Source organism: Gossypium hirsutum, chromosome A09 (genome assembly GCF_007990345.1).
Source record: "Gossypium hirsutum isolate 1008001.06 chromosome A09, Gossypium_hirsutum_v2.1, whole genome shotgun sequence".
NCBI classification, from domain to species: Eukaryota; Viridiplantae; Streptophyta; class Magnoliopsida; order Malvales; family Malvaceae; genus Gossypium; species Gossypium hirsutum.
Genome location: NC_053432.1, coordinates 76,532,745 through 76,554,311, shown reverse-complemented (window position 1 = coordinate 76,554,311; position 21,567 = coordinate 76,532,745). Strand labels below are relative to the sequence as shown.

The 21,567-nt window shown below is 32.9% G+C and overlaps 3 protein-coding genes across 3 annotated transcripts; all 3 read left to right on the top strand.

The window, feature by feature from the left end:
• Positions 1 to 2,975: 2,975 nt before the first annotated feature.
• LOC107889765 (probable aquaporin PIP1-4) lies at positions 2,976 to 4,826 on the top strand. Its single transcript, XM_016814316.2, has 4 exons — positions 2,976 to 3,729; positions 3,806 to 4,101; positions 4,196 to 4,336; positions 4,454 to 4,826. Exons 1-4 carry the CDS (start codon positions 3,150 to 3,152, stop codon positions 4,544 to 4,546), a joined length of 1,110 nt encoding a protein of 369 aa, XP_016669805.2. The 5' UTR covers positions 2,976 to 3,149; the 3' UTR covers positions 4,547 to 4,826.
• An 8,445-nt stretch (positions 4,827 to 13,271) lies between these two features.
• On the top strand, positions 13,272 to 16,049 carry LOC107889764 (glycerol-3-phosphate 2-O-acyltransferase 6). Its single transcript, XM_016814315.2, has 2 exons — positions 13,272 to 14,165; positions 15,002 to 16,049. Exons 1-2 carry the CDS (start codon positions 13,548 to 13,550, stop codon positions 15,884 to 15,886), a joined length of 1,503 nt encoding a protein of 500 aa, XP_016669804.2. The 5' UTR covers positions 13,272 to 13,547; the 3' UTR covers positions 15,887 to 16,049.
• Positions 16,050 to 17,866: 1,817 nt separating this feature from the next.
• Positions 17,867 to 21,323, top strand: LOC107889762 (putative tRNA (cytidine(32)/guanosine(34)-2'-O)-methyltransferase). The gene is made up of 11 exons (XM_016814313.2): positions 17,867 to 18,342; positions 18,434 to 18,527; positions 18,612 to 18,661; positions 18,749 to 18,798; positions 18,993 to 19,101; positions 19,575 to 19,635; positions 19,748 to 19,800; positions 20,041 to 20,133; positions 20,263 to 20,326; positions 20,716 to 20,823; positions 20,955 to 21,323. Exons 1-11 carry the CDS (start codon positions 18,316 to 18,318, stop codon positions 21,194 to 21,196), a joined length of 951 nt encoding a protein of 316 aa, XP_016669802.1. The 5' UTR covers positions 17,867 to 18,315; the 3' UTR covers positions 21,197 to 21,323.
• The last annotated feature ends 244 nt before the right edge of the window (positions 21,324 to 21,567 follow it).

Here is a 21,567-nt window from a genome sequence, read left to right as displayed (position 1 = left end):
AATTTGATAGAATGTTAAGCGTTGGTTTCACTAACTTTAGAAATCCAAATACATGGATATTTACACAGACATCAATTGATTGATTGAGCTCTATAGTTCCTAGGTACAAAACTAAAGCTTCACCTTTTACCTCTGCTAGTGGGCATTCGTGTCCTACACCTTACAACTGTTGAAAGTGCATGTGATGAACCGAGTTGCTCAAATGGAAGCCTTATGAGCTGATGCTTCCAGGCACTGAAAAAGAGTAACCGATGGCACATTCATTTCTGGTTTTATCTTCTTTATTTTGCTAATTTTAGGGTTTGTCCAAGAATTAAAATCTTGAACTTGGTGGCAACTCTAAATGCCCACTAAACCAGTAGCTTGTTGGCATGATTTGAAGTAAATGGTTTTCTATTATGAATGAATGAAAAGGAGTCCATGTTGAAAGTGTATTTCTTCCAACTTCATGTTCTTTTGTTTTTTTCTTTTCTTTTCTGCCACTAATATTTGCCTCCCTTCTCTCATTACAAGAAGGGATTGGATAGTGTTTGTGGCAGACATGAAGGGAACCCACGCGAAATTGTTTTTCAAGATTTGGATGGCTGGACCGTTAAGTTTAATAATGCATTGCCCAAATTGCATGGTTTAATTGTATCGAAGCATACAAGGTGAAGGGAGGCTCAGAAAGGAAGTGGTATCGATTTTCAGGGTGTTTTCAATGTCCTACATGGAGCATGTATTTGAAAAGATGCATAATCTTGAATTTTACAGAAATTATTAAATTAATTCATTTATTTTAATTTCTCAGTAATTACCTCTCGTACTTTATGAAAACTGAAAAGTTAATCCAATTATCATGGACATGAAAATCAATATTTCATTAATTTGTAGTTGAAGTTTATATGTTTATTAACTGTTAAATTAACTTTTCAATTTTTATAAAGTAAGAAAACCACTTATTTGGGTTAACGACTATGGCTAAGAATACAAAGCCTCGTTAAATTTAATCGTCTGACTTTTGGGTTTTATCAATGATGCATAGAGGAGTTTTCTTGACCAGGCTCAGCTTTGGGCCACATATTACGAGTGAAATTCCAGACTAAAAACTACTACAAAAAAAGTTCAGTAAAAACACCTTTCTAGTCCCTATCAATTTTTAAAATTGATCAAATTGGTCCCTCTCAAACAATTGGAGCAATTTAATTCTTATCAATTTCAAAATTGAGCAAATAAAGATAATTAATTATGATGTTAATATTTTTTTGTTAATTTTACTTAATTTTGATTGGTGTAATAACAAATTTAACCTTCAGTGTTTACATATCTTGCCTAAATGTTAACAAATGTAGGTTAAATTTGTTAAATCAATACCAAGTTGATAGAATGTGTAAATGTTGCATGCTAATTTTTTTTTAAATTAAGACCAAATTGACAAAATGTGTAAACTTTGAGGGTTAAATTTGTTATTATATCAATAAAAACGTGTACAATTGCTAGAAACATTAATGTTGTGATTAATTGTCATTAGTTGCTCACTTTTGAAATTAAAAGGATCAAATTGCTTTGAATTTTTTGAGATGGACCAATTTGTTTAATATCAAAATTGAGAGGAACCAGAGAGGATTTTTTACCAAAAAAATCGCATTGGTGTAGTCAGCAAAGTCATCACTGCATTCGGTTGGCAAATTTATGAGGAGGTCAAGCCCAGAAGTAGATAATGATAAAACATTATAGGCTCATAGCCCAGACTGTGGTGGGTTCATTCTCAAGAAACCACTAAAAATAATGAAGAAGAAGCCTTAGCTAATGGGTCATTATTGAGAGTAGAGCCCAATGTCCCTTCCCTAGCAACGTGACGTACATGAGTTTTGTACTAGTTTAGCACAGAGGGCGGCAAAAGTCGGGGGTCACCATGCCCAATTTGGTGACTAGAAGTAGGAGTCTGTTCATCTTGCGGCTCTTATTCAACCAAAAGCAGGCAACATCAGGGCCCTACCACCCACTCGCACTTTTCGTCCATCATCCTCCCCTTGGATGAGGTCGGTCCTATAGCTACAGCTCTCACTATAGTGGAAGAAAAACAACAACCAATATAAATGTAAAAGCAACATTGCTTTTTAGTTACTAGATTATTAGGTTGGACCATTGCCTGAAACCCATCATCCTCCATAACCAATTATTAAGTTCTGAGGACATAAATAATTGTCTTTACTCTTTGGAATGTTTATGTTAGTGATTAAGCAGTTAAAAAGAGCACATCTTTGGAGAGAATCATTTCTAATTGTTTATTGTCATCTTATTCCTCCCAAGTCCCGGTATGGACTACCACTTAAATTTAGACCTATATGGAGTTGAATGTGGACAGAGATTTTTAACTAAAACAATATTGATTTTGGTGATGTTGCCATGGAAACAATAATCTAGTTCGTGGTTCAACCTTAGTACTTGACTCATAGTAAGAATTTGCTATAATTTATAATGTAGTTTCTGACTGTGGTGTTGTAGGCGTGAAAACCATTTATCTAGTTTCATAAATAAATTGATCAGTAGTCATTCTTGAGGGTCCTAGTTTGGGACCCGCAAGGGTGTGAGCCTCGGTCCCAGGATGTGACTGCGCCCACCGCAACATCTGCCAACCCGTGCTATATAACCTTTTGTTTTCTTATTTTTAGGTAAAAATGTACTATTATAGCACCAGCTACATTTTTTCTGTTTGAAATATTAACTACATTTATAGGTTAAAAATAATTCAAAGTAAATATAATATTTGGTACCATCATTCCCTTATATAAAGCGTAGTATTTTACAACGAAGATTACACGAATTTTGAGTTTATGTCGTAAGAAAAAAAAAACTAGATTTTTTAATGAAACACGTTGAGAACTTGAAAACTCCACCAACCCTTTTAACAAATTAATCCTCCATAGCATTTTTCTTATCATACAAAATAAACATTAATAATTTACGCCGAAAGCGAGAATCATAACCATACTGCAAACCACATACTGAGAAGAAAAAGAAACCCACTCCTGCATGCAATATTCAAATGCGAGGTCCATATTTAATGAAGTGAAAATTACTCAAGAAAAACAACAGAGGACAAGGACATCCAAAATCTTTACATGATATCCAGCAAAGAAGCGACCTTTTCTTGATGTGCGTGGAGAATGGACTGTCGGTCACATGTCACACCAGTGCACAGTGACACAGTCCATTTCCCTCTTCAACCAATCAGAATACTCCAGAAGGGTTCGGCTTACTCTCCCTCAAATCTTTGTCCCAAAGTCACGCTACAAATAAATACCCCCCAATCCCCTCACTTCCTAAGCCATGGCCTTGATTTTTATTTAAGTTCATTGCTTGATCCATTTCCATCCCAGCAAAAGCCTGAAACAGTATTAATCGTCGATAAAATGGAAGGACAAGGTGAAGATGTTAGGCTGGGAGCAAATAAGTACAGGGAAAGGCAGCCTATAGGAACAGCTGCTCAAACCCAAGATACCAAGGACTACAAGGAACCACCTGCTGCACCACTGTTTGAGCCTGCCGAGTTATCCTCATGGTCCTTTTACAGGGCTGGCATTGCCGAATTCGTTGCCACTTTCTTGTTTCTTTACATCACCGTTTTAACTGTAATGGGTGTCGCTAAATCTTCAACCAAGTGTTCTACTGTAGGGATTCAGGGCATTGCTTGGGCTTTTGGTGGCATGATCTTTGCTCTTGTCTACTGCACTGCTGGCATTTCAGGTACACTACTCGAGTTAAAATCTTGGAGATTAGTTCCAACATGGATATGTACTAATGTTGTTATGTATGTTGGCAGGGGGTCATATTAACCCAGCGGTGACTTTCGGGCTGTTCTTAGCGAGGAAGTTGTCGCTGATAAGAGCAGTCTTTTACATGATAATGCAATGCCTTGGAGCTATATGTGGCGCTGCCGTCGTAAAGAGCTTCCAAAAGACCCAATACGAAAGGCTAGGCGGCGGTGCAAACACGGTTAGCTCGGGATATAGCAAGAGTAGTGGCCTTGGTGCTGAGATTGTTGGTACCTTTGTTCTGGTCTATACGGTCTTCTCCGCCACTGATGCTAAGCGTAATGCACGAGACTCCCACGTCCCTGTAAGCAAAAATTACAGCTTCTCTACCTTCCCTTTCCTTTCTATCTGAAATTTATTGTAAAGTTGCCCATTGTTTAATCTAAAATGGATGTCAGATCTTGGCACCGCTGCCTATTGGGTTTGCTGTGTTCCTGGTCCACTTGGCAACAATTCCCGTTACTGGAACAGGCATTAATCCAGCTAGGAGCCTCGGCGCAGCTCTTATTTACAACAAGGACCAAGCATGGGATGACCATGTAAGTCTTCCCATATTTCTTTAATTTTTTTTCCATTTCAAGCAAGTAGAAGAGGCCAAATAAATATGATTTGGAAACCATATGTATATCTAATGCAAAATCCTCTTTTGACTGCAGTGGATATTCTGGGTAGGACCTTTCATTGGAGCAGCCTTAGCAGCTTTGTACCACCAAATAGTGATAAGGGCCATCCCTTTCAAGTCCAAGTAAGGGAGTGAGGGAGGAAACAGGTGCTTGATAAGTGCCAGTCTATGATGAAGTGTTCTCCATTATCATTTTCTCTTCCAAGGAGTGAGTTTGATGTTTATTTTTCATCTATGTAATTAATGGTCGGTTAAGGAACGAAGCATGGGCACCTATATTGTACTAGTGGTGGTTCCATATCAATGGTTTTCTCTAATATGAATGTAATTGATGCACGACAAAAGTTATGATTAAGGCAGGCAAATTGACCATTTTCTACTCTTAAATAAATTGCCGGCTTGTTTCACTCTATCTCTAGTATAGCCGTATAGGCTGAGTTAGTAGCAAAATAATTGTTTCCTCTATCACCGCCCTAAGCCTATTCACACAAAAAAGTCTCCATATGATTTGCATTTTGCACCCTTTCCATCTTTCATCCTTACTAAAAACAAATATAACATAAATTTAAATACATTGTCTAAGTAAAGCTTTCTCATGTGAAAAAATTACTTATGCAAAAGTATATTAACAAAATTAAATATACGTAATTTTTTTGACATCTCATCTTCATAGAAAAGAGAGTCACCTTCTCTAAATAATTTGTGTGTTAATTTAAAATATCAAAATTGCAAAACTCAAATATTTCAAAATATCAATGGATTAATGTACATTTTTGCATCTAGTTTTATTCTTGATAATTTGACATGATAAATCTCGATTTATTAAGTTTTATATCCATCTTTTTAACTTTAACATTGACTACTTATGCTAACTCCATTCAATAATTTTAATCTAAAATCTATCTTAGCATGCATACATGATTTGTGTTTTAAATAAAATCAATTTCGGGATATCATGCTAAGTCAAGTATGCATTTTGAGCCCATTTTTCTATGAAAATCACTTAATAGAATTAGCATAAGTGACTTGATTTGACAATGATTGAAGTTTAGTGATATAATTTGATAAAACTAAAAGTTTGTAACCTATATTAAAATGAATGGTAAATTAAGTGGCTTAAAATATAAATTTCCCATTCAATCGCATATAACTTTTCGATATTTTCCCTTTTTGGGCCAAACAGAAAACAATTATTAGTGGGCTTCTTCATTGACAGCCTATGACGTTGGCCCCCATGACGTTGGCCCGTATTTGGTTCGCACGCTTGTGGGCTGGCTTGTTACTATTAGGGTAAAATAACAAGATAATATTACACACAACGTCTTCAATGTTAGCAAAAATGCACTTGCTTCATGTATCATTTAGCACGTAAATTTAGATTTTAATATGCAATTTGGTATTTATTTATTTTGGCACAATGATTTATTTGGTTCTCTAACTTTATTAAAAAAAGCTATTTTAGCCATTTATTTAAATTTTTGCCTCTTTTAACTCCTGAATTTTCATTATTTGTTTGTCTGTGAACTTTGCTAACATGACACCTACATGTATACCATGTAAGCAATTAATTATTTTTTAACATTTACATTTTTTATAATTTTTTTAAAAATTAATTAACCGCTCATGTGGCATTTATATGACAATTCACGTCTATATTAATCTAACCCAATATATATTAGATATTTTTCAAAATCTATATAATATAAATGATTGAAATATAAAAATTTAAAACTTATATTATCACCTATTAATCTGTGTTCACCTTTCTTAAAAATAAAGGGTGACGTTAAATGCGATTTTATTCACGCATTTGACTATTTTTATATGATCTCTTTTCTATAGATGTTTCTAATGTGTACGTGACAGAAAGAGTCTAGAACTTGAGTGTATCTAAGACTGAATTTTAACTTTTTTTGTTGTGTTTTTACTACTAATTCAATTTATTCTTAAAAAAAAAGTAAAAAAGTAGTTTCCGTTTTAAGAAATTGCTTAAAAAAGAAAAAAAAAAGGCTTACTACAAAAATACTAGAAAGTTTCTTTTCCCATAAAAGTAAATAATGTGTTTAACGAAAGAAAGGAATGAAATGATGTCTATTTCTACCGCATTTAATTCACTTTCTTTCTTTTACATGACATTTGAATGAAATGCTGATTGACGTGTAAGTTACACTTGTATATGTTTAAGGAAGGTAGGCTTAAGTTATTGTTGTCAAATGAATTTATGTTAATCTCATTAAGGACATGACATGCCATGCCTATCTTAATCTAAATTATTCCCCATTAATAATTTATACCTATTTTATAATTAGGGTAAATTATAAAAATAGTTATTTTTATTTGTCTTAGATTATATTTTAGTCATTTATATTTGAAATGTTACGTTTTAGTCACTTACGTTATTGTTTTGTTACGAAGTAGTCATTCCGTTGTTAAGTTCCGTTACATTCCTAATGGCAATCCTATGTGACAGCCCAAATAGGTTTTAAATGTCAACTTGGATGTCCAATTGGGATGAAAATAATTTTTTCTGTCAAAATGGAAAAGAAAACTAAAAGAAAAAGAAGACAAACGGTTTTTCTTTTTCAGTTTAAGGTGTAATTAATTTAAAGTTTTTAATTAAAAATTGATTCTCGTCCTAGTTGGACCAAGTTGGTATTTAAAACCCATTTGAACAACCACGTAGGATTGTTATTAGGGAAGTAACGGAGCTTAACAACAGAATCACTAATTCATAATAAAATGATAACGTAAATGACTAAAATATAATCAAAAGAAAATAAAAATGACTATTTTTAAATTTACCCATTATTGGACTAAAATAGACTAAATGGTTATTTTTCCCCAAATCATTGAGATTAAATCAAAGCTTAATTCGGCAAGCATTTACTTTTTTTGTTTTATAATCAATGTGAAGTTACAGGAAATCTGAATCAAATACATCACTTCTACGAAAGCTAGTTATATGTTTTTAATGAGAATTGAAATATAATTTTATTATTGTATTAATTTATATTTTTATAATTTTTAGGAATATTAAATTTAGGGGTAGAGTTATAAAGAATTTTTTGAGGGGTCTAGAATAAAATTGTATATTTTTATGATAGCAAAAGTGAAATTTTACAATTTTAATAGTTTTTATCTTTATAATTATTAAAGTATTAAATCAATTTTTTCTTATTTTTAGGGGCTAGAGCGTGATTTTACTATATACTAATTTAAAGTTTTAAAAATTATAAAAGAACTAAAGATAAATTTTTTATTTTTAGAAGAAACCGAGGTTCCTGCCAGCCCTTCTTAGTTCCGCCCTGATTAAATAAAAAATTTATTAATTTTGAATTCATGGATTTTCATAAACATATTAAAAGAAACATTTTTCAAAAGTTGAATTAAAAAAATGCATAATAATTTTTTTAAAAAAAATATGTTTGCGGAATGCCCCTCTTCCTTTGCCGTTGAATCCGACTATATTATAAAATATAATCAATAGTGAAATTTTCATTATATTTATGGAATTTTATAAATTCAACTGCTGCAGATATACTTAATAATACTCCTTACATTTACACTGGTTACTTGTATTATGATCAACTGTACTGAAAAATGGGTTTGGAGGAAGTGCCGATAAATTAGGTAAGACCAAATGCAAAAAGCCATGTAACCTTTAACTTACATCATATAAATAACAAATATTTCTATTATATTTATCCAAAAAATATGTATATAATATACATTAATGAAAGAAAACTATGGCCTAACAAATTAATGTCAACATTGTATATAAAAAGAATTAATGAAAATGGACCTTCCCGAACTAGGCCGCTATGTTAGTTGTGATGAATATTCCTAATTTAATACAAATTATATCCTGAGCTGCTAATTTTCAACTTTTTTCATATAAATTATTAGTATAAACCAAAAAGCAATTTGTTGGTTAATCTTCCTTTGTTTTTTAAGTCCGGTGGCTTAACCTAACTGAATCCATGACTGCTTTGTCTAAGCATATCTTTCTTGATTTACAAGTGTTTTAGACTTATTCAGGGTTGTTGGTTTTGTAAACTCGTATGATATGATTTTGGTGTTTTTAGATTTGAGATATGGATTTGTCTTTAGTTTTGACCTCTGCTTTGTCATTTGCTTATAATTGATTGTTTCTAGAAGTTAATATCCCGCACATGCTTTTGTGCCAACTTTCATGGGAAACGCTAAGCTCCAGTTTCTAGTTGAAGGATTTTGGTTTAAACAGGGCCTTAATTTTTTGTTTTTCTTTCTATAATCATATCTTTCTGCTTTTCTTTGCCTTCTCACTCTTCTATTTTTCCCATGTTTTTTGTCACCTATGGTTTATTCATTGTTTCTAGAAGTTAATTTTTTTTATAATATTATTAATTAGTCATTATTTGTCTTATTAAATATTATATCATTATATATAATTTAAATATTCTAAGAATTTTAAAGACTAACATGTGAGTAAACTACACCAAGATCACTTAACTATCTATAGATTTTTATTTTGGTCACTCAATTTTAAAAAAATTACAAAATAGTCATTGAACTATTCGAAATTTTTTTATATAAGTCATTAGACTAATAAGTTTTTTCTTAAAAAAATTTGACTAACCAACCCTAAACGTAGAAATTATATAGAGATTGCAAGCATATTTTTACCTCAAATATTTTCTCAATAATTTAACATAAACTATATAGGAAACGAGTGTCCATGGGTATTCGCATGGTGACACCTACCTAGAGAGGAAAATGTTGGCATTTGAGGGAAATGAATAATGGGCTAGTTCCATATTCGGTTCCTCACATTTTACTGTTTATGTAACTATGTCCCTATTTGAAGCATTTAGCATGTTCGATTAGGTCCATGCATTTAATTAATTAATTTATTTTGTTAGTAAATTTAGACCAAAATTAGGTTATATTTGCTCATAATAATAAAATATTATGTTTGAATAAAATTTATTACCTATTTAAAATGGTTATAATTGAAAAATAATTAATTGATTTTTATAATTGATTTAATAATTTAAAACTATATTTACAATTTTAGAAGATAATAAATTTTGTTATTAAATTTAGTCATTATGTTTTTTTTTTCAATTTTACTTTTCTTTATGATATTGAGGATTAATTTCAAAAGAATGAGAAAAAATAAAAATTATTACATTGGATTTTTAGGGCGTGTCCATCTTTTGTATATTTTCAACTAAATTTAACTTATAATTTATTTATTTATTTATTGCTTTTTAGGTAGAAGGGTCAAGCAAAACTGTAAAAAAAAATCAATTTATATAATGTGTAAATATTGAGGGTTAGATTTTTTAGAATCAAGACTAAATTGACACAATGTATAAGGTTAAAGTGATTATTATGCTAGTTTTAAAAGTTGTCATCACTAGTGAGCTAACGATGAAAAAAGACACAATTGAATAGTTGAGTGATAAAAAAAGGAGTTATTAATGGTTGGGTGATCAAAAAAGGACTTTTCATGGTTGGTTGAAGAAAAAAAAATATTAATAGTTGGATGACTATTATAATTTACCTTATTAATAAATTATTATTTTCTTATTAATTAATTTTTATTTTTAATGTATTAATTTTATTGAATCGAAGAGAAAATTCGTTAATATCACCTTAACCAATATCAAATATCATTAAGCATAACATTTTCCTTTTATATTATTTACAAACAAATAAATAAATTGGCAATTTCAGTCTATTTTAATGCATTAAATACAAATATTAAAATAAAAAATCTTAAAATTTCTAAAGCACTTGGTGACTATTTTCATTTGCTTTTTCATGGAGTTTCCTTGATCTGGTAATAGAAATGAAACAAGCCAACCGGAGTGAAGGTAAAAATTATTTTTTAAGGGTGGAAATTAAATTTTAATTTTTATGATATTAAAATATAAGTTCATCATTTGAATAGTTTATATTTTTATTATTTTTAAAGAAGTTAAAGTGTAATTTTATTTTTACTAATTTAAAATTTTTTAAAAAAAACTTAAATGAAAAAATTTTCATTTTAGAGACTACCCCTCGTTCATAGCTTGATTATTTTATTATTATTTTTTGTTTCTATGCAAAATATTTGCATTATTTACTCTCCCAAAATTTGTTTGTTCTTGGATGTTGAATAGGATAATTTGTACTAAATTGGTAAATATTTTTTAAAATTGGCTATTTTTTGCATTTTTAATATAAAACAATTAACCGATGACAATATTTTATTTTAATTATAATAATGTTATTCAAAATTATAATAACATGTAACTTAATTTAAAATATATGGTTTGAGATGGGTCATTTATTTTACTACCCCTTATATAAAGCGGGGGAGGGGGGGTTCACATGAGTCGTTGGGACTTGGGAGCACCTTAATAAAATATAGATAGGTGTATTAAAAAAGAAGAAGAAGATAAACTATACAAATGATTACTTAACTATGATCACATTCTTGTTTTAGTCACTCAAATTTAAACATTAAACTTTGTATTTGTTCTTATTTTGGTCACCCGCTGTTAAATTGATAATGGAAATAATGACATGACCTTTTTCTAACTGATATAGTAACACATTTAGTCATCAATACTTACATATCCTTTCAATTTGATATTAATTCTAAATAATTCAAAAAAAATTAACCCTTCACATTTATAAATTTTATCAATTTGATGCTTAAACCTCCTAACCGAAGCTTTCAACTTTTAAAATAGAGGCATTCCACATCTATAAATTTGTAAAACCCAAAAAAGAAAAAAAAAATTCTCCAACTGAGCAAATATAACATGTGATAAATAACACGTGCAAATATATTATTGCTTAGAAACCAAATAGCCAAATCTTGATTCTAAATAATTTAATAAATTTAACCAAATAGCCAAATCTTAATTCTAAATAATTTAATAAATTTAACTCTTCACATTTACAAATTCTATATTTTAACTTTTAAAACATATGTATTCTACGTTTATAAATTTGTAAAACCCCAAAAAGAAAAAAATATATATTCTAGCTGTACAAATATAACATATAATAGATAACACGTGCAAAATATATTATTGCTTAGAAACTAAACAATAATCGAATCACCACTAAACATCCAAATCTAAAGAACCGAGCTTGAAACATAAAATCTAACCGTAGGTACTAACTAATTCAATAAAATTTAGAATAACTAATATCAAAGTTGAAGTTATTCTTTAAGGATGATTTAGCAGACAAAATAAAATCAATTAACAACAAAAATTCTATTTTTTCAGTTTTTCTAGTAGCAAAGAACCTATATTTGAGCTATGGATTAAATTGGGTAACCATTAAATACAAGAAAAAGTAGAAATTTAAATGACCTAGAAACTAAAATCCCCATTCAGTTCAATTATCAAGAAACCCTCTAAAGCATGTTATATTTGCACAATCGAAGAAGTTTTTTTTTTTTTGGGTTTTGGAATGCCTCTGTTGTCAAAGCTTTCTGAAAGCTTTGGTTAGGAAGTGCGATGATTAATTTGATAGAATTTGTAGATGTGAAAAGTTAAATTTATTAAATTATTTAGAATTAGAATCAAATTAATAGGATATGTAAGTATTAATGACTAAATGTGTCATTATACCAGTTAGAAAAACGTCATGTTATTATTTACGTTATCAATTTAACGGCAGATGACCAAACTAGAAACAAACACAAAGTTTAGTACCTAGATTGAAAATTTTAAAATTGAGTAACCAGATCAGAAACACAAGAATAATTGGGGACCATTTTCACAGATTACCCAATAAAATAAAATATAGATAGGAAAAATAAAAGGCTAAAACTTTCCTACCTTTCAACCACAAAATCCTGCTTCTATTTAATTGGTGTTTTGATGACCTTATTTTATTTAATCGCTTTCTTATTGGCTACAAGAGACGAGTCGAAGTTGGTTGATGTCAATATCTAACCCCCTTGGAATTTTAACTACTTTTTCGATTTCTATAAATTTCCATAACAGGTTCAACTGAAAATCCCTGTTTTAAGTTAAAATAAGACAAATAATTTATTCTTTTATTTCATTTCATACAAATTTAATTTAGTTGATAACGAAATTAATTTTCTTAGCTCGAGTGCGTTGAAGCGTATTATATGGGTTAGACCGTTGGAAAAGAATTATGAGTAATTTTATAACGGGGTTATTAAAAAAATTAAATAAAATAATATGTCGGAAATATTTAGAAAAGATAATGAAAATGAAGCCCATTTAGTTAGCCTTGCATTAATTAAAAGTCAAGCACCTCCAGTCTCCAGTTGGCTCAACTGCTGAAGCCTCATCCAGCTGTTTTTCTCCCACTACATCTAATTGAATTTAATGTCTTATTTACTTTTTTATATATTATTTTGTCACCACATGCTAATATATATATTTTTAATTTGAGAGCTTAAAGCCACGTGGTAATTAGTTATTGGTCACTTTCTGCTCAACCCAAACTCGAAATTAATGTTTCATTATGCCTGCCCTCAATCAGACCTTCAAATATAAACACAAAACTCAGTTTAAAGTAGATTATATTTGTTCCTAACATTAATGATTATTAAAAATGAAAGAAGTTTGACAACCATGAAAATTTCATCTAACCTAAAGAGGGTATGGTAAATTTAGTAGCAATCGAGGAATGAAGTGGAGCCGAAATATGAGCTTTGGTGAAGCGGCCGTGGGCGGCGTCCGAGAACTAAAATTTAGGCTAATTGATGACCCTGTGGACATTGGTATCTGATTTCCAACTACTCGGACGGACCCCTCTTCTCACTTAACTGCCCAAATTTGTACGTAAAATATATATGATGCATATAATCTTTTTGTCGTTGAAAAGGTTAATCACAAGTCTACAATAATAATCATTTTTTTTGAGGGATCTATTAATTAGAAACATTTCATTTTCTTATCCTTCAAAGTCTCAACTACATTGCTTATTTATTTATTTATTTTTCTTAAATTATAAAAGCTAACGAATAGCTTCAACAATATCATTGCCATTTGCCATCTTTCTCCAATCCTATTAAAGTCCCCTTTCTCCTTTCTCTTTTCTCGACATTACTGACAAAAACCAATTGGCTAAGGCTATCTTTTAACTTCTCTTCCATAATCATGGGGGCTTACCGTTGTTTCGAACCGATTTCCAAATGTAGCAGCGACGGAAGATCGAATCAGACAGTGGCTGCGGATTTAGATGGGACCCTTCTCGTGTCACGAAGTGCTTTTCCTTATTTCATGCTTGTTGCTCTTGAAGCTGGTAGCCTTGTTAGAGCACTTGTTCTGTTAACATCCGTTCCATTTGTGTACTTTACGTACTTGTTCATCTCTGAGTCCGTAGCCATTAATACCTTCATTTTCATCACCTTCTCCGGGCTAAAAGTTAGAGACATTGAGCTTGTTTCGGGGTCGGTCTTGCCCAAGTTTTATGCCGAGGATGTTCATCCAGACACCTGGAGAGTTTTCAGCTCCTTTGGCAAACGATACATTATTACAGCGAGTCCTAGGATCATGGTGGAACCCTTTGCCAAGACATATTTAGGAGCTGACAAGGTTATTGGAACAGAGTTAGAAGTGACGAAATCTGGCAGGGCAACTGGTTTTGCCATTAAACCTGGAGTTCTCGTCGGAGAACACAAAAGGGCTGCCGTTTTGAAAGAATTCGGCACCAACTTGCCAGATTTGGGGCTAGGAGACAGAGAAACCGACCATGATTTCATGTCATTATGCAAGGTTCAGTCTCACTAACTAAACCCTCGCTCCTTTCTCTTTTTTACTGCCATATTTGAACAATTTTACAAATGGTTTCTTAGTATAGGATCTAACACATATTCCTTAAACATAAGATTATATATGTTTGGTGAGAGCGTTTATGATCCAATAATGGTTTTGCTTGAGATGCCTGTCCCTTTAGATCTTTAGATTGCTATTGCCTTTTTATAGTTACAAAATTCATATTTCAATGGTCCACAGTGTTCCATACTCCTAATTTTACGTTTAGCTTTACCCAACACCTTTCCTAATCCTGAAAGCCTTTTCTCCTCTAGCTTTTTATTTTTTTTATTTTTTTTATTTTTTTGCTGAAAAGATTATCAAAGAACAAGTGGCAATTCAATTTTCAAGCCAGTTTTTCTTCAATTAATTTTCTACTAAAGAACACAACTTTTTCGTGCCATAACCACTCTTTTGTACCTCTAGTTTTTGTACAAATCATGGTCAATTTGTTCCAAGCAGCAGCGCCATCCACGTGATGTTTTCAATGGGTTGTCTCCCAATTAATAATAAGAAGAAAAGGAAAAGTACTTTTACATGAAACTAACATGTATCATAAATATAGTACTAATACTTTTGAATTAACTCTGTAATAATAATTAACACAAAAAATTAACATGTGCATGGATTCCTTACGTATAACTTCATATTCTTGAGCTGCAATATTATTTGGAGTTAATGCATGGCAAGATGGTTAGATGATTGTTGGTGAAGTGAACACCAAAAAGTTTCAAGTTTTATTGAATAAACTTATGGAATTGATTGGCATTTTTTACATTGATTTTGTTTATGTACAGGAAGGATACATGGTGCCAAGAACCAAATGCGAACCATTGCCAAGGAACAAGCTTCTAAGCCATGTTATATTTCATGAGGGCCGCCTAGTCCAAAGGCCAACCCCTTTGGCTGCTCTGTTGACCTTCCTATGGCTTCCTATAGGCTTCATCCTCTCCCTACTCAGGGTCTACACCAACATCCCGTTACCGGAGCGAATTGCTCGATACAATTACAGGTTGCTGGGGATCAAATTGATTGTTAAGGGTACCCCTCCACCAGCACCTAGGAAAGGCCAAAGTGGAGTCCTCTTTGTTTGCAACCATAGAACAGTTTTAGACCCAGTTGTCACAGCGGTTGCCTTAGGCCGAAAAATCAGTTGTGTTACTTACAGTATTAGCAAATTCACTGAAATTATTTCGCCTATTCGGGCCGTTGCATTATCGAGAGAAAGAGAAAAAGATGCAGCCGACATCAAGCGCCTTCTCGAGGAAGGTGACTTGGTTATTTGTCCTGAAGGGACTACCTGCCGAGAACCTTTTCTGCTAAGATTCAGTGCACTGTTCGCTGAACTCACTGATAGAATTGTGCCGGTCGCAATCAACACAAAACAAACAGTTTTCCACGGGACAACAGTTCGGGGACACAAATTGTTGGATCCTTATTTTGTATTCATGAATCCGATGCCTACTTACGAGATCACCTTCTTGAACCAGCTGCCTACAGAGCTTACTTGCAAAGGTGGAAAATCAGCCATTGAAGTTGCAAACTACATCCAAAGGGTGCTGGCTGGGACATTGGGATTTGAGTGCACCAACTTGACAAGGAAGGACAAGTATGCCATGCTTGCAGGAACGGACGGTCGGGTTCCATCCAAGAAAGAAAAGGAAAAGGCTCTAGTACTTTAAAAAAAAAAAAGAAGAGATGATTTATATTAATTTGGCCATTGTTTTTCATTACGTTAAAACTTTGTCTTACAAATAAAAAATTGTTTGTGATGCTAGTTATAAAAATAACAAATATGTATATTTTGCTAGTAATTTGAATACATACAAATCTTTAATGTGTTAATGGCCAATGCCTAATGTCACTGGTTGCTCTCTGCTATTCCTACCCTCTCTTTCTGCATCTTCATTCTTCTAGGATATCACCATATTTTTTGGTGATGACCATTTGATGAATTGATGAAAATGAGATGTTTGCTTTGTTTTGTGGTCCTAAGGGTTGGCTTGGCTCGATAAGGACTTATCAGAGATTAGATCCAGAGCAAGTAACGCTGCATTGATTTGAGTCACGTGATTGTTTCTTCTTCTTCTTTTAACTTCAAGAAATCTCCAACGAAGGAAAACAATCATCAAGTTAAAACATAAATAGCTTATGAATACAATCTACCTCTAATGAGAAAGTCGGTAATGAAGATATTTTTTTTACATTTATCTTTTCATTGTTTACTAAATAAAGTTGAAGACATCAAGCCACGGCTGCGGGCTCCTAGTTAGTTAGTAAGGTGATAAAATTAAATGCATTTGTGTCAACGGAATTGATTAAGCGTATGGATTTGATGGTATAGGTGAACTAAAATCGTTTCCTTTTTTCTATTTTTAATGGGCCTCCAACCTCAATTCAAGTTGAGAGATGAATACTGCAATTGCAGCCTGCTTTTTTCACCTTTGATTTCCCTGTTTGCTAGGGTGAGATGCTTGAATTAGAACCTAGTTTACCTAAGAATTTTTCTGTCTCAATGCCAACGAATAGTGACCAACACTTGCTGAAATTGCAGGACACTAGTTTTCTTGTCTAGCTCTGTTTTATTGACCTAGTATAGAGCCATAGACCAAACCAGACCATTAATGTCTCCAAAATTAGCTCATAAACCAGAATCTTCCCTTACCTCTCCAGTCTCCACCCACCAGCCCAATTTTATTACTTGAATTTCTCCCACTGTTTAAGCAGAAGAATAAATACGGCCACCACTCATGAATTCCAGGAGTTGGGTGATATACAAACCTCCAGATTTGGCTGGCTTCAGTGCTAAACAAAAATATTAGAAAAACCATTGGTTTGATCTAAAATGGAGTGGTCCATCCTGGAAAATGGGGACCAATCCCCATGTTCTCCCCCACCTTTGATTACAAACAGTTGGAATTCTAGATCCCCTGCCTAATATTCAAATTACAACTTTGGGTGTTGTTTTTCATTCAGTAATAATGCACGTGGCCATGACAGAAAAAGAATTGAGCTTGCATTGCAGTTACTCCAAATCTGGCACCGTTATGTTAGCCACACTGTCAAGCAGTCCCACAACTGCAGCAGCTCTTAAATTCGGCCTGTTTAATGCATGGAATCAACATTTATTATATCAGTAAATCCATGAGTTGTTACTCAGTAGTGTTTACTCCATAGGGTTTGCTTCAATCCATCTCACAATCCAATCAACAACTGCTTATAATAGATAAATCTAATTTGTATGCCAAGAGGGCTCTTTTGAACTTCTGAGCTCCACTTGCTCAAAAGGAAAAAAAAGAGTGGAAGCTCCAAACCCAATTACTTCACCATTCGCATAATTTATTGAAAGAAAAACAAAAAGGATATTTGGACCCATAAAATCAGAAACTTTTTTATTAGATAATATTATAACAAGAATCGAATAATATGATTGAAAACACCATGTACTTGCTTTGGCCTATCCTCCACACATTGAGCAAACAGTCCTCCAAAAAAGAGAGTATTCAAAAAGAATCCCAATTCATCCAATTAAAATAAAAAGGGAGTACAGTAACCGTACATAAATGAGACCCGGTAAATCTGTACGGACATTTAAGGACCTTTGTCCTTTTCATACGCTTCAATAAAACTGATAAAACAGTGTCCATAGAGAAATTCAGGGTAATTTTACTGAGACAGTAAGGTGATTCAGACTCTATTAGTGGTATATACTATGTTTATGCTATAAACTGTCTGCATGGAGTTGAAGCATAGTATATACCACTAAAAAAGAATGGGAAGGCACTCCAAGAAAGGAAAAAAGTCTATTCGATCAAACTTAGTGGGTTTTTATTATTATAGCTTAATAGGCAAATAGCCCATGGTTGTTGAACCGGTTTCCATTCCCAACCTTTTCTTGTTTCACGGCCCAATTATCTTTTTCTGGGTACGTAGTTTTGCCCAGTCTTTTCCTTCTTGATTGTCCGATCACCCTCTTTTTACTGTAAAACCCTCGACCTCGACCTCGACCTCGACCTCGACCTCGACGGCTGGGTTTTTGAAGTTAGAACTAAGAAATTTCCCTATTCCTCCGTGTATTTAGAAAACGAAACGGTATCATATTTTGAAACTAATGGGTAAAGCTTCCAGGGATAAGAGGGTGAGTTTTTTTTTTTGTCGTATTAATTTCTTTATTGGATTTTTCAGTGATTTTTGCAACTTTTAACAAGGGTAAGCTGTTTGATATTCAGGATATTTACTATCGGAAAGCAAAAGAAGAAGGTTGGCGTGCTCGGAGTGCCTTTAAGCTTCTCCAGATTGACGAAGAATTCAATATTTTTGAAGGTCAAATTCTCTTATATATGTCTATGCTTAAGTACATGCGTAGAACATTGAATTCATTGGTTTTGATTCTGTTTTGATGTGTAGGAGTTAAGCGCGTGGTAGATTTATGTGCTGCCCCTGGTAGCTGGAGTCAGGTTTGCACTTACTTAGTGATGATAACCCGATCGGCTACTTTAAGTAACTAGTGTTCTTTGTTAACATGCTTGTAATAATGCCTACAGGTTTTGAGCCGCAAATTGTATCTTCCTTCGAAGCAATCACCTGTTTCAAAGTAATTTCTTTTTCTGCTTACTTGTTGGTGTATATTTGCCTGATTCATGCGTTTAGTGTCTACTTCTTTGCTTAAGGAATTAGGAGGCATGCTGAAGTACACACCTTGTAGTTTGGTTTTGCCTGCTCGTTCCTTTTGCACCTGAAATTTAATTTCCTGCTACCATTTTTCGTTAACTTTATTAAAACTTGCAGGGATGGTGAGCTTCCGCTAATTGTAGCCATTGATTTGCAGCCAATGGCTCCAATTGAAGGCGTAATCCAAGTGCAGGGCGATATAACTAATGCCCGGACAGCTGAAGTGGTGAGGACTTCCTCTTTTTTTTTTTTTAATTGACTTGTTTTTAACCTGCCTTTCCAGTTTATGATAATTAGAAATTTTCCATGCTTGTATTTTGGATGGTCACATTAGGAGAATCCCTGAATGCCAAAAGTGCTTTGGGACAGAACCAATTATTATAGGCAAGATTCTTTAATTCAGTGGAGTGTTTGCATGTTGTTTTGATGTTGAGTATTAATTATTAGCTTTCTACTTAGGTCCAATATTCTGTTGATAATTCCATGAAAATTGGAAGCCTTGATCCACTTCTAAAATCTAAGATGATTCAGTACTCACTGTGCTTGTTTTAGAATCGTGAAATGGTTAGAAAATATGGATAGTGCATATATATGATTTACTTTTTGGAGCTAAGGTTTAATTTGTTTGACCCTATATTGTTTATCGAATGTTTATATACGACATCAATTTCATTTGTTATTTATTTGAGTCATTTGCAGGTAATTAGACATTTTGATGGCTGTAAGGCTGACCTTGTTGTGTGTGATGGTGCTCCTGATGGTAAAACAATATTTAGGGTTTCTAACTTAGCCTACGGTCTAAAGCATTTTGGTTGTTTCTTTTTTGTCCCCTTAAGCTTCTTAAGCTTGTTTTATTCTCTCTGGTTTTGCAGTAACTGGTCTTCATGACATGGATGAATTTGTTCAGTCCCAACTCATTCTTGCTGTAAGTGTTCTAATTCCTTGTGTTGATCTTCATCTGTAATGAGAAACTCAGTTTTATGAATAATTCTGGATGTGTGATGTGCATGGATGTGAATTGTGATATGCCTCATCATATACGGCCATTCCCATACCATTTGTGAAACTTGATAATATAGTTTTTCTGTGTGTATTACATCTTATTCTTTCTTTTCGTTTCCCTGAATTTTCCAGTCTTTGTTTATGATTTTGCATGTTAATGCAGGGTTTAACAATTGTTACTCATATACTTAGACCAGGTGGAAAATTCATTGCAAAAATATTTCGTGGAAAAGATACAAGTCTTCTGTATTGCCAGGTAAAGTTTTTCCAAAAACACTTAATTTTAGTGTCTTAGTTTTGTGAGATTTAGTAACAAAGCTTATTACAATATCGAGCTCCTTTAATTGAGAAACACTCTTTCCTTTTTTTTTCTTCTTTCTTGCAGCTGAAATTATTTTTCCCTGTAGTTACTTTTGCAAAACCAAAAAGCAGCAGAAACTCCAGCATAGGTAGGAATAAAATGTGTAGATCATACATGTACTTCTCCTTGGCAGCTGCATCAGTTTGTTTTTTTGTTCCTTCTCTTTTTAGAACATATTGATATATTGTTTGTATTATCCTTAGAATCTTCTGACTTCATCTTTCACGCTTTTAAGTTTGTTTAGCAGCATAATTTTTTACCTTGGTTGAATATAAGACATTGGCTCATGCATTATAATCGAACCTGTGGAATGCTCTATATTGCTATGTATAAGCAGGGGCAGTTAGACATTATATGTTATATCTAGTTCTCACCTCCTTTCATTTCCCCTCTTTGGATTTTATTGCTTCATAGCAATTTCTAAACAACTTGACGTTAAGTCGATAGTGGCTAATTCTTGTCTTATTTCTAATACAGAGGCATTTGCAGTTTGTGAGAATTATTCACCGCCTGGAGGATTCAATCCAAAAGACTTGCATCGTCTCCTGGAAATGGTTGGCAGTCCCTCGGGTGGAGATGATCTAGGTAAATGGACATCATGTTTGCCAAAGAATCCGATTTCCTACTTAAGAGTTCAAGATACTTTGATAATCCTCTTTTTTTAGTAAAAGGTTTATACTTTATTGTATTTCTTGTTTCCTTTATTCATTTGTCAGATTGCAGTAGTGGATGGTTAGAAGGACCAAATAAGGTTTATATTCCATTTTTAGCTTGCGGGGACCTAAGCGGGTACGATTCTGACCGTTCATATCCACTGCCGAAAGTTGCTGATGGAACTTACCAGAGTTTGGATCCTGTCCAGCCTCCCATTGCCCCCCCTTATAAGAGAGCTCTTGAGATGAAGAAAGCTTCCAGTCATGGTATCCGAGACCTTGAAAAGCTTTCTTTGGATGCTTGAATTAAAAAAAGAAGGGTAAACCCATTGTGAGATGGGAGTTTTTAATGTAGAAACAATGATTACTGTTATTGTTTTATATACAATTTACATTCTTTCTATGAAAAGAAAGTGGAGTGCTCTTCTTTCATTATGCCCTCTCTGTCCCTCAAACTATCAGTCATCTTTAATCCCTTGGCATCTTGTTCCAAACAATGACCATTGTATTTTTTTAAGAAATCATGATTCAAAGGTAAGATTTCCATTCTAATGTTTAAATCATTGAACTAAACCCATAGTATATCATACGAGTTATTCATGTTATGAACCTATCAAGAGTTTATTTTTAATTCTCTCTGGTCTCAATCCTTTACAAACTACATAATCAGGTGGAC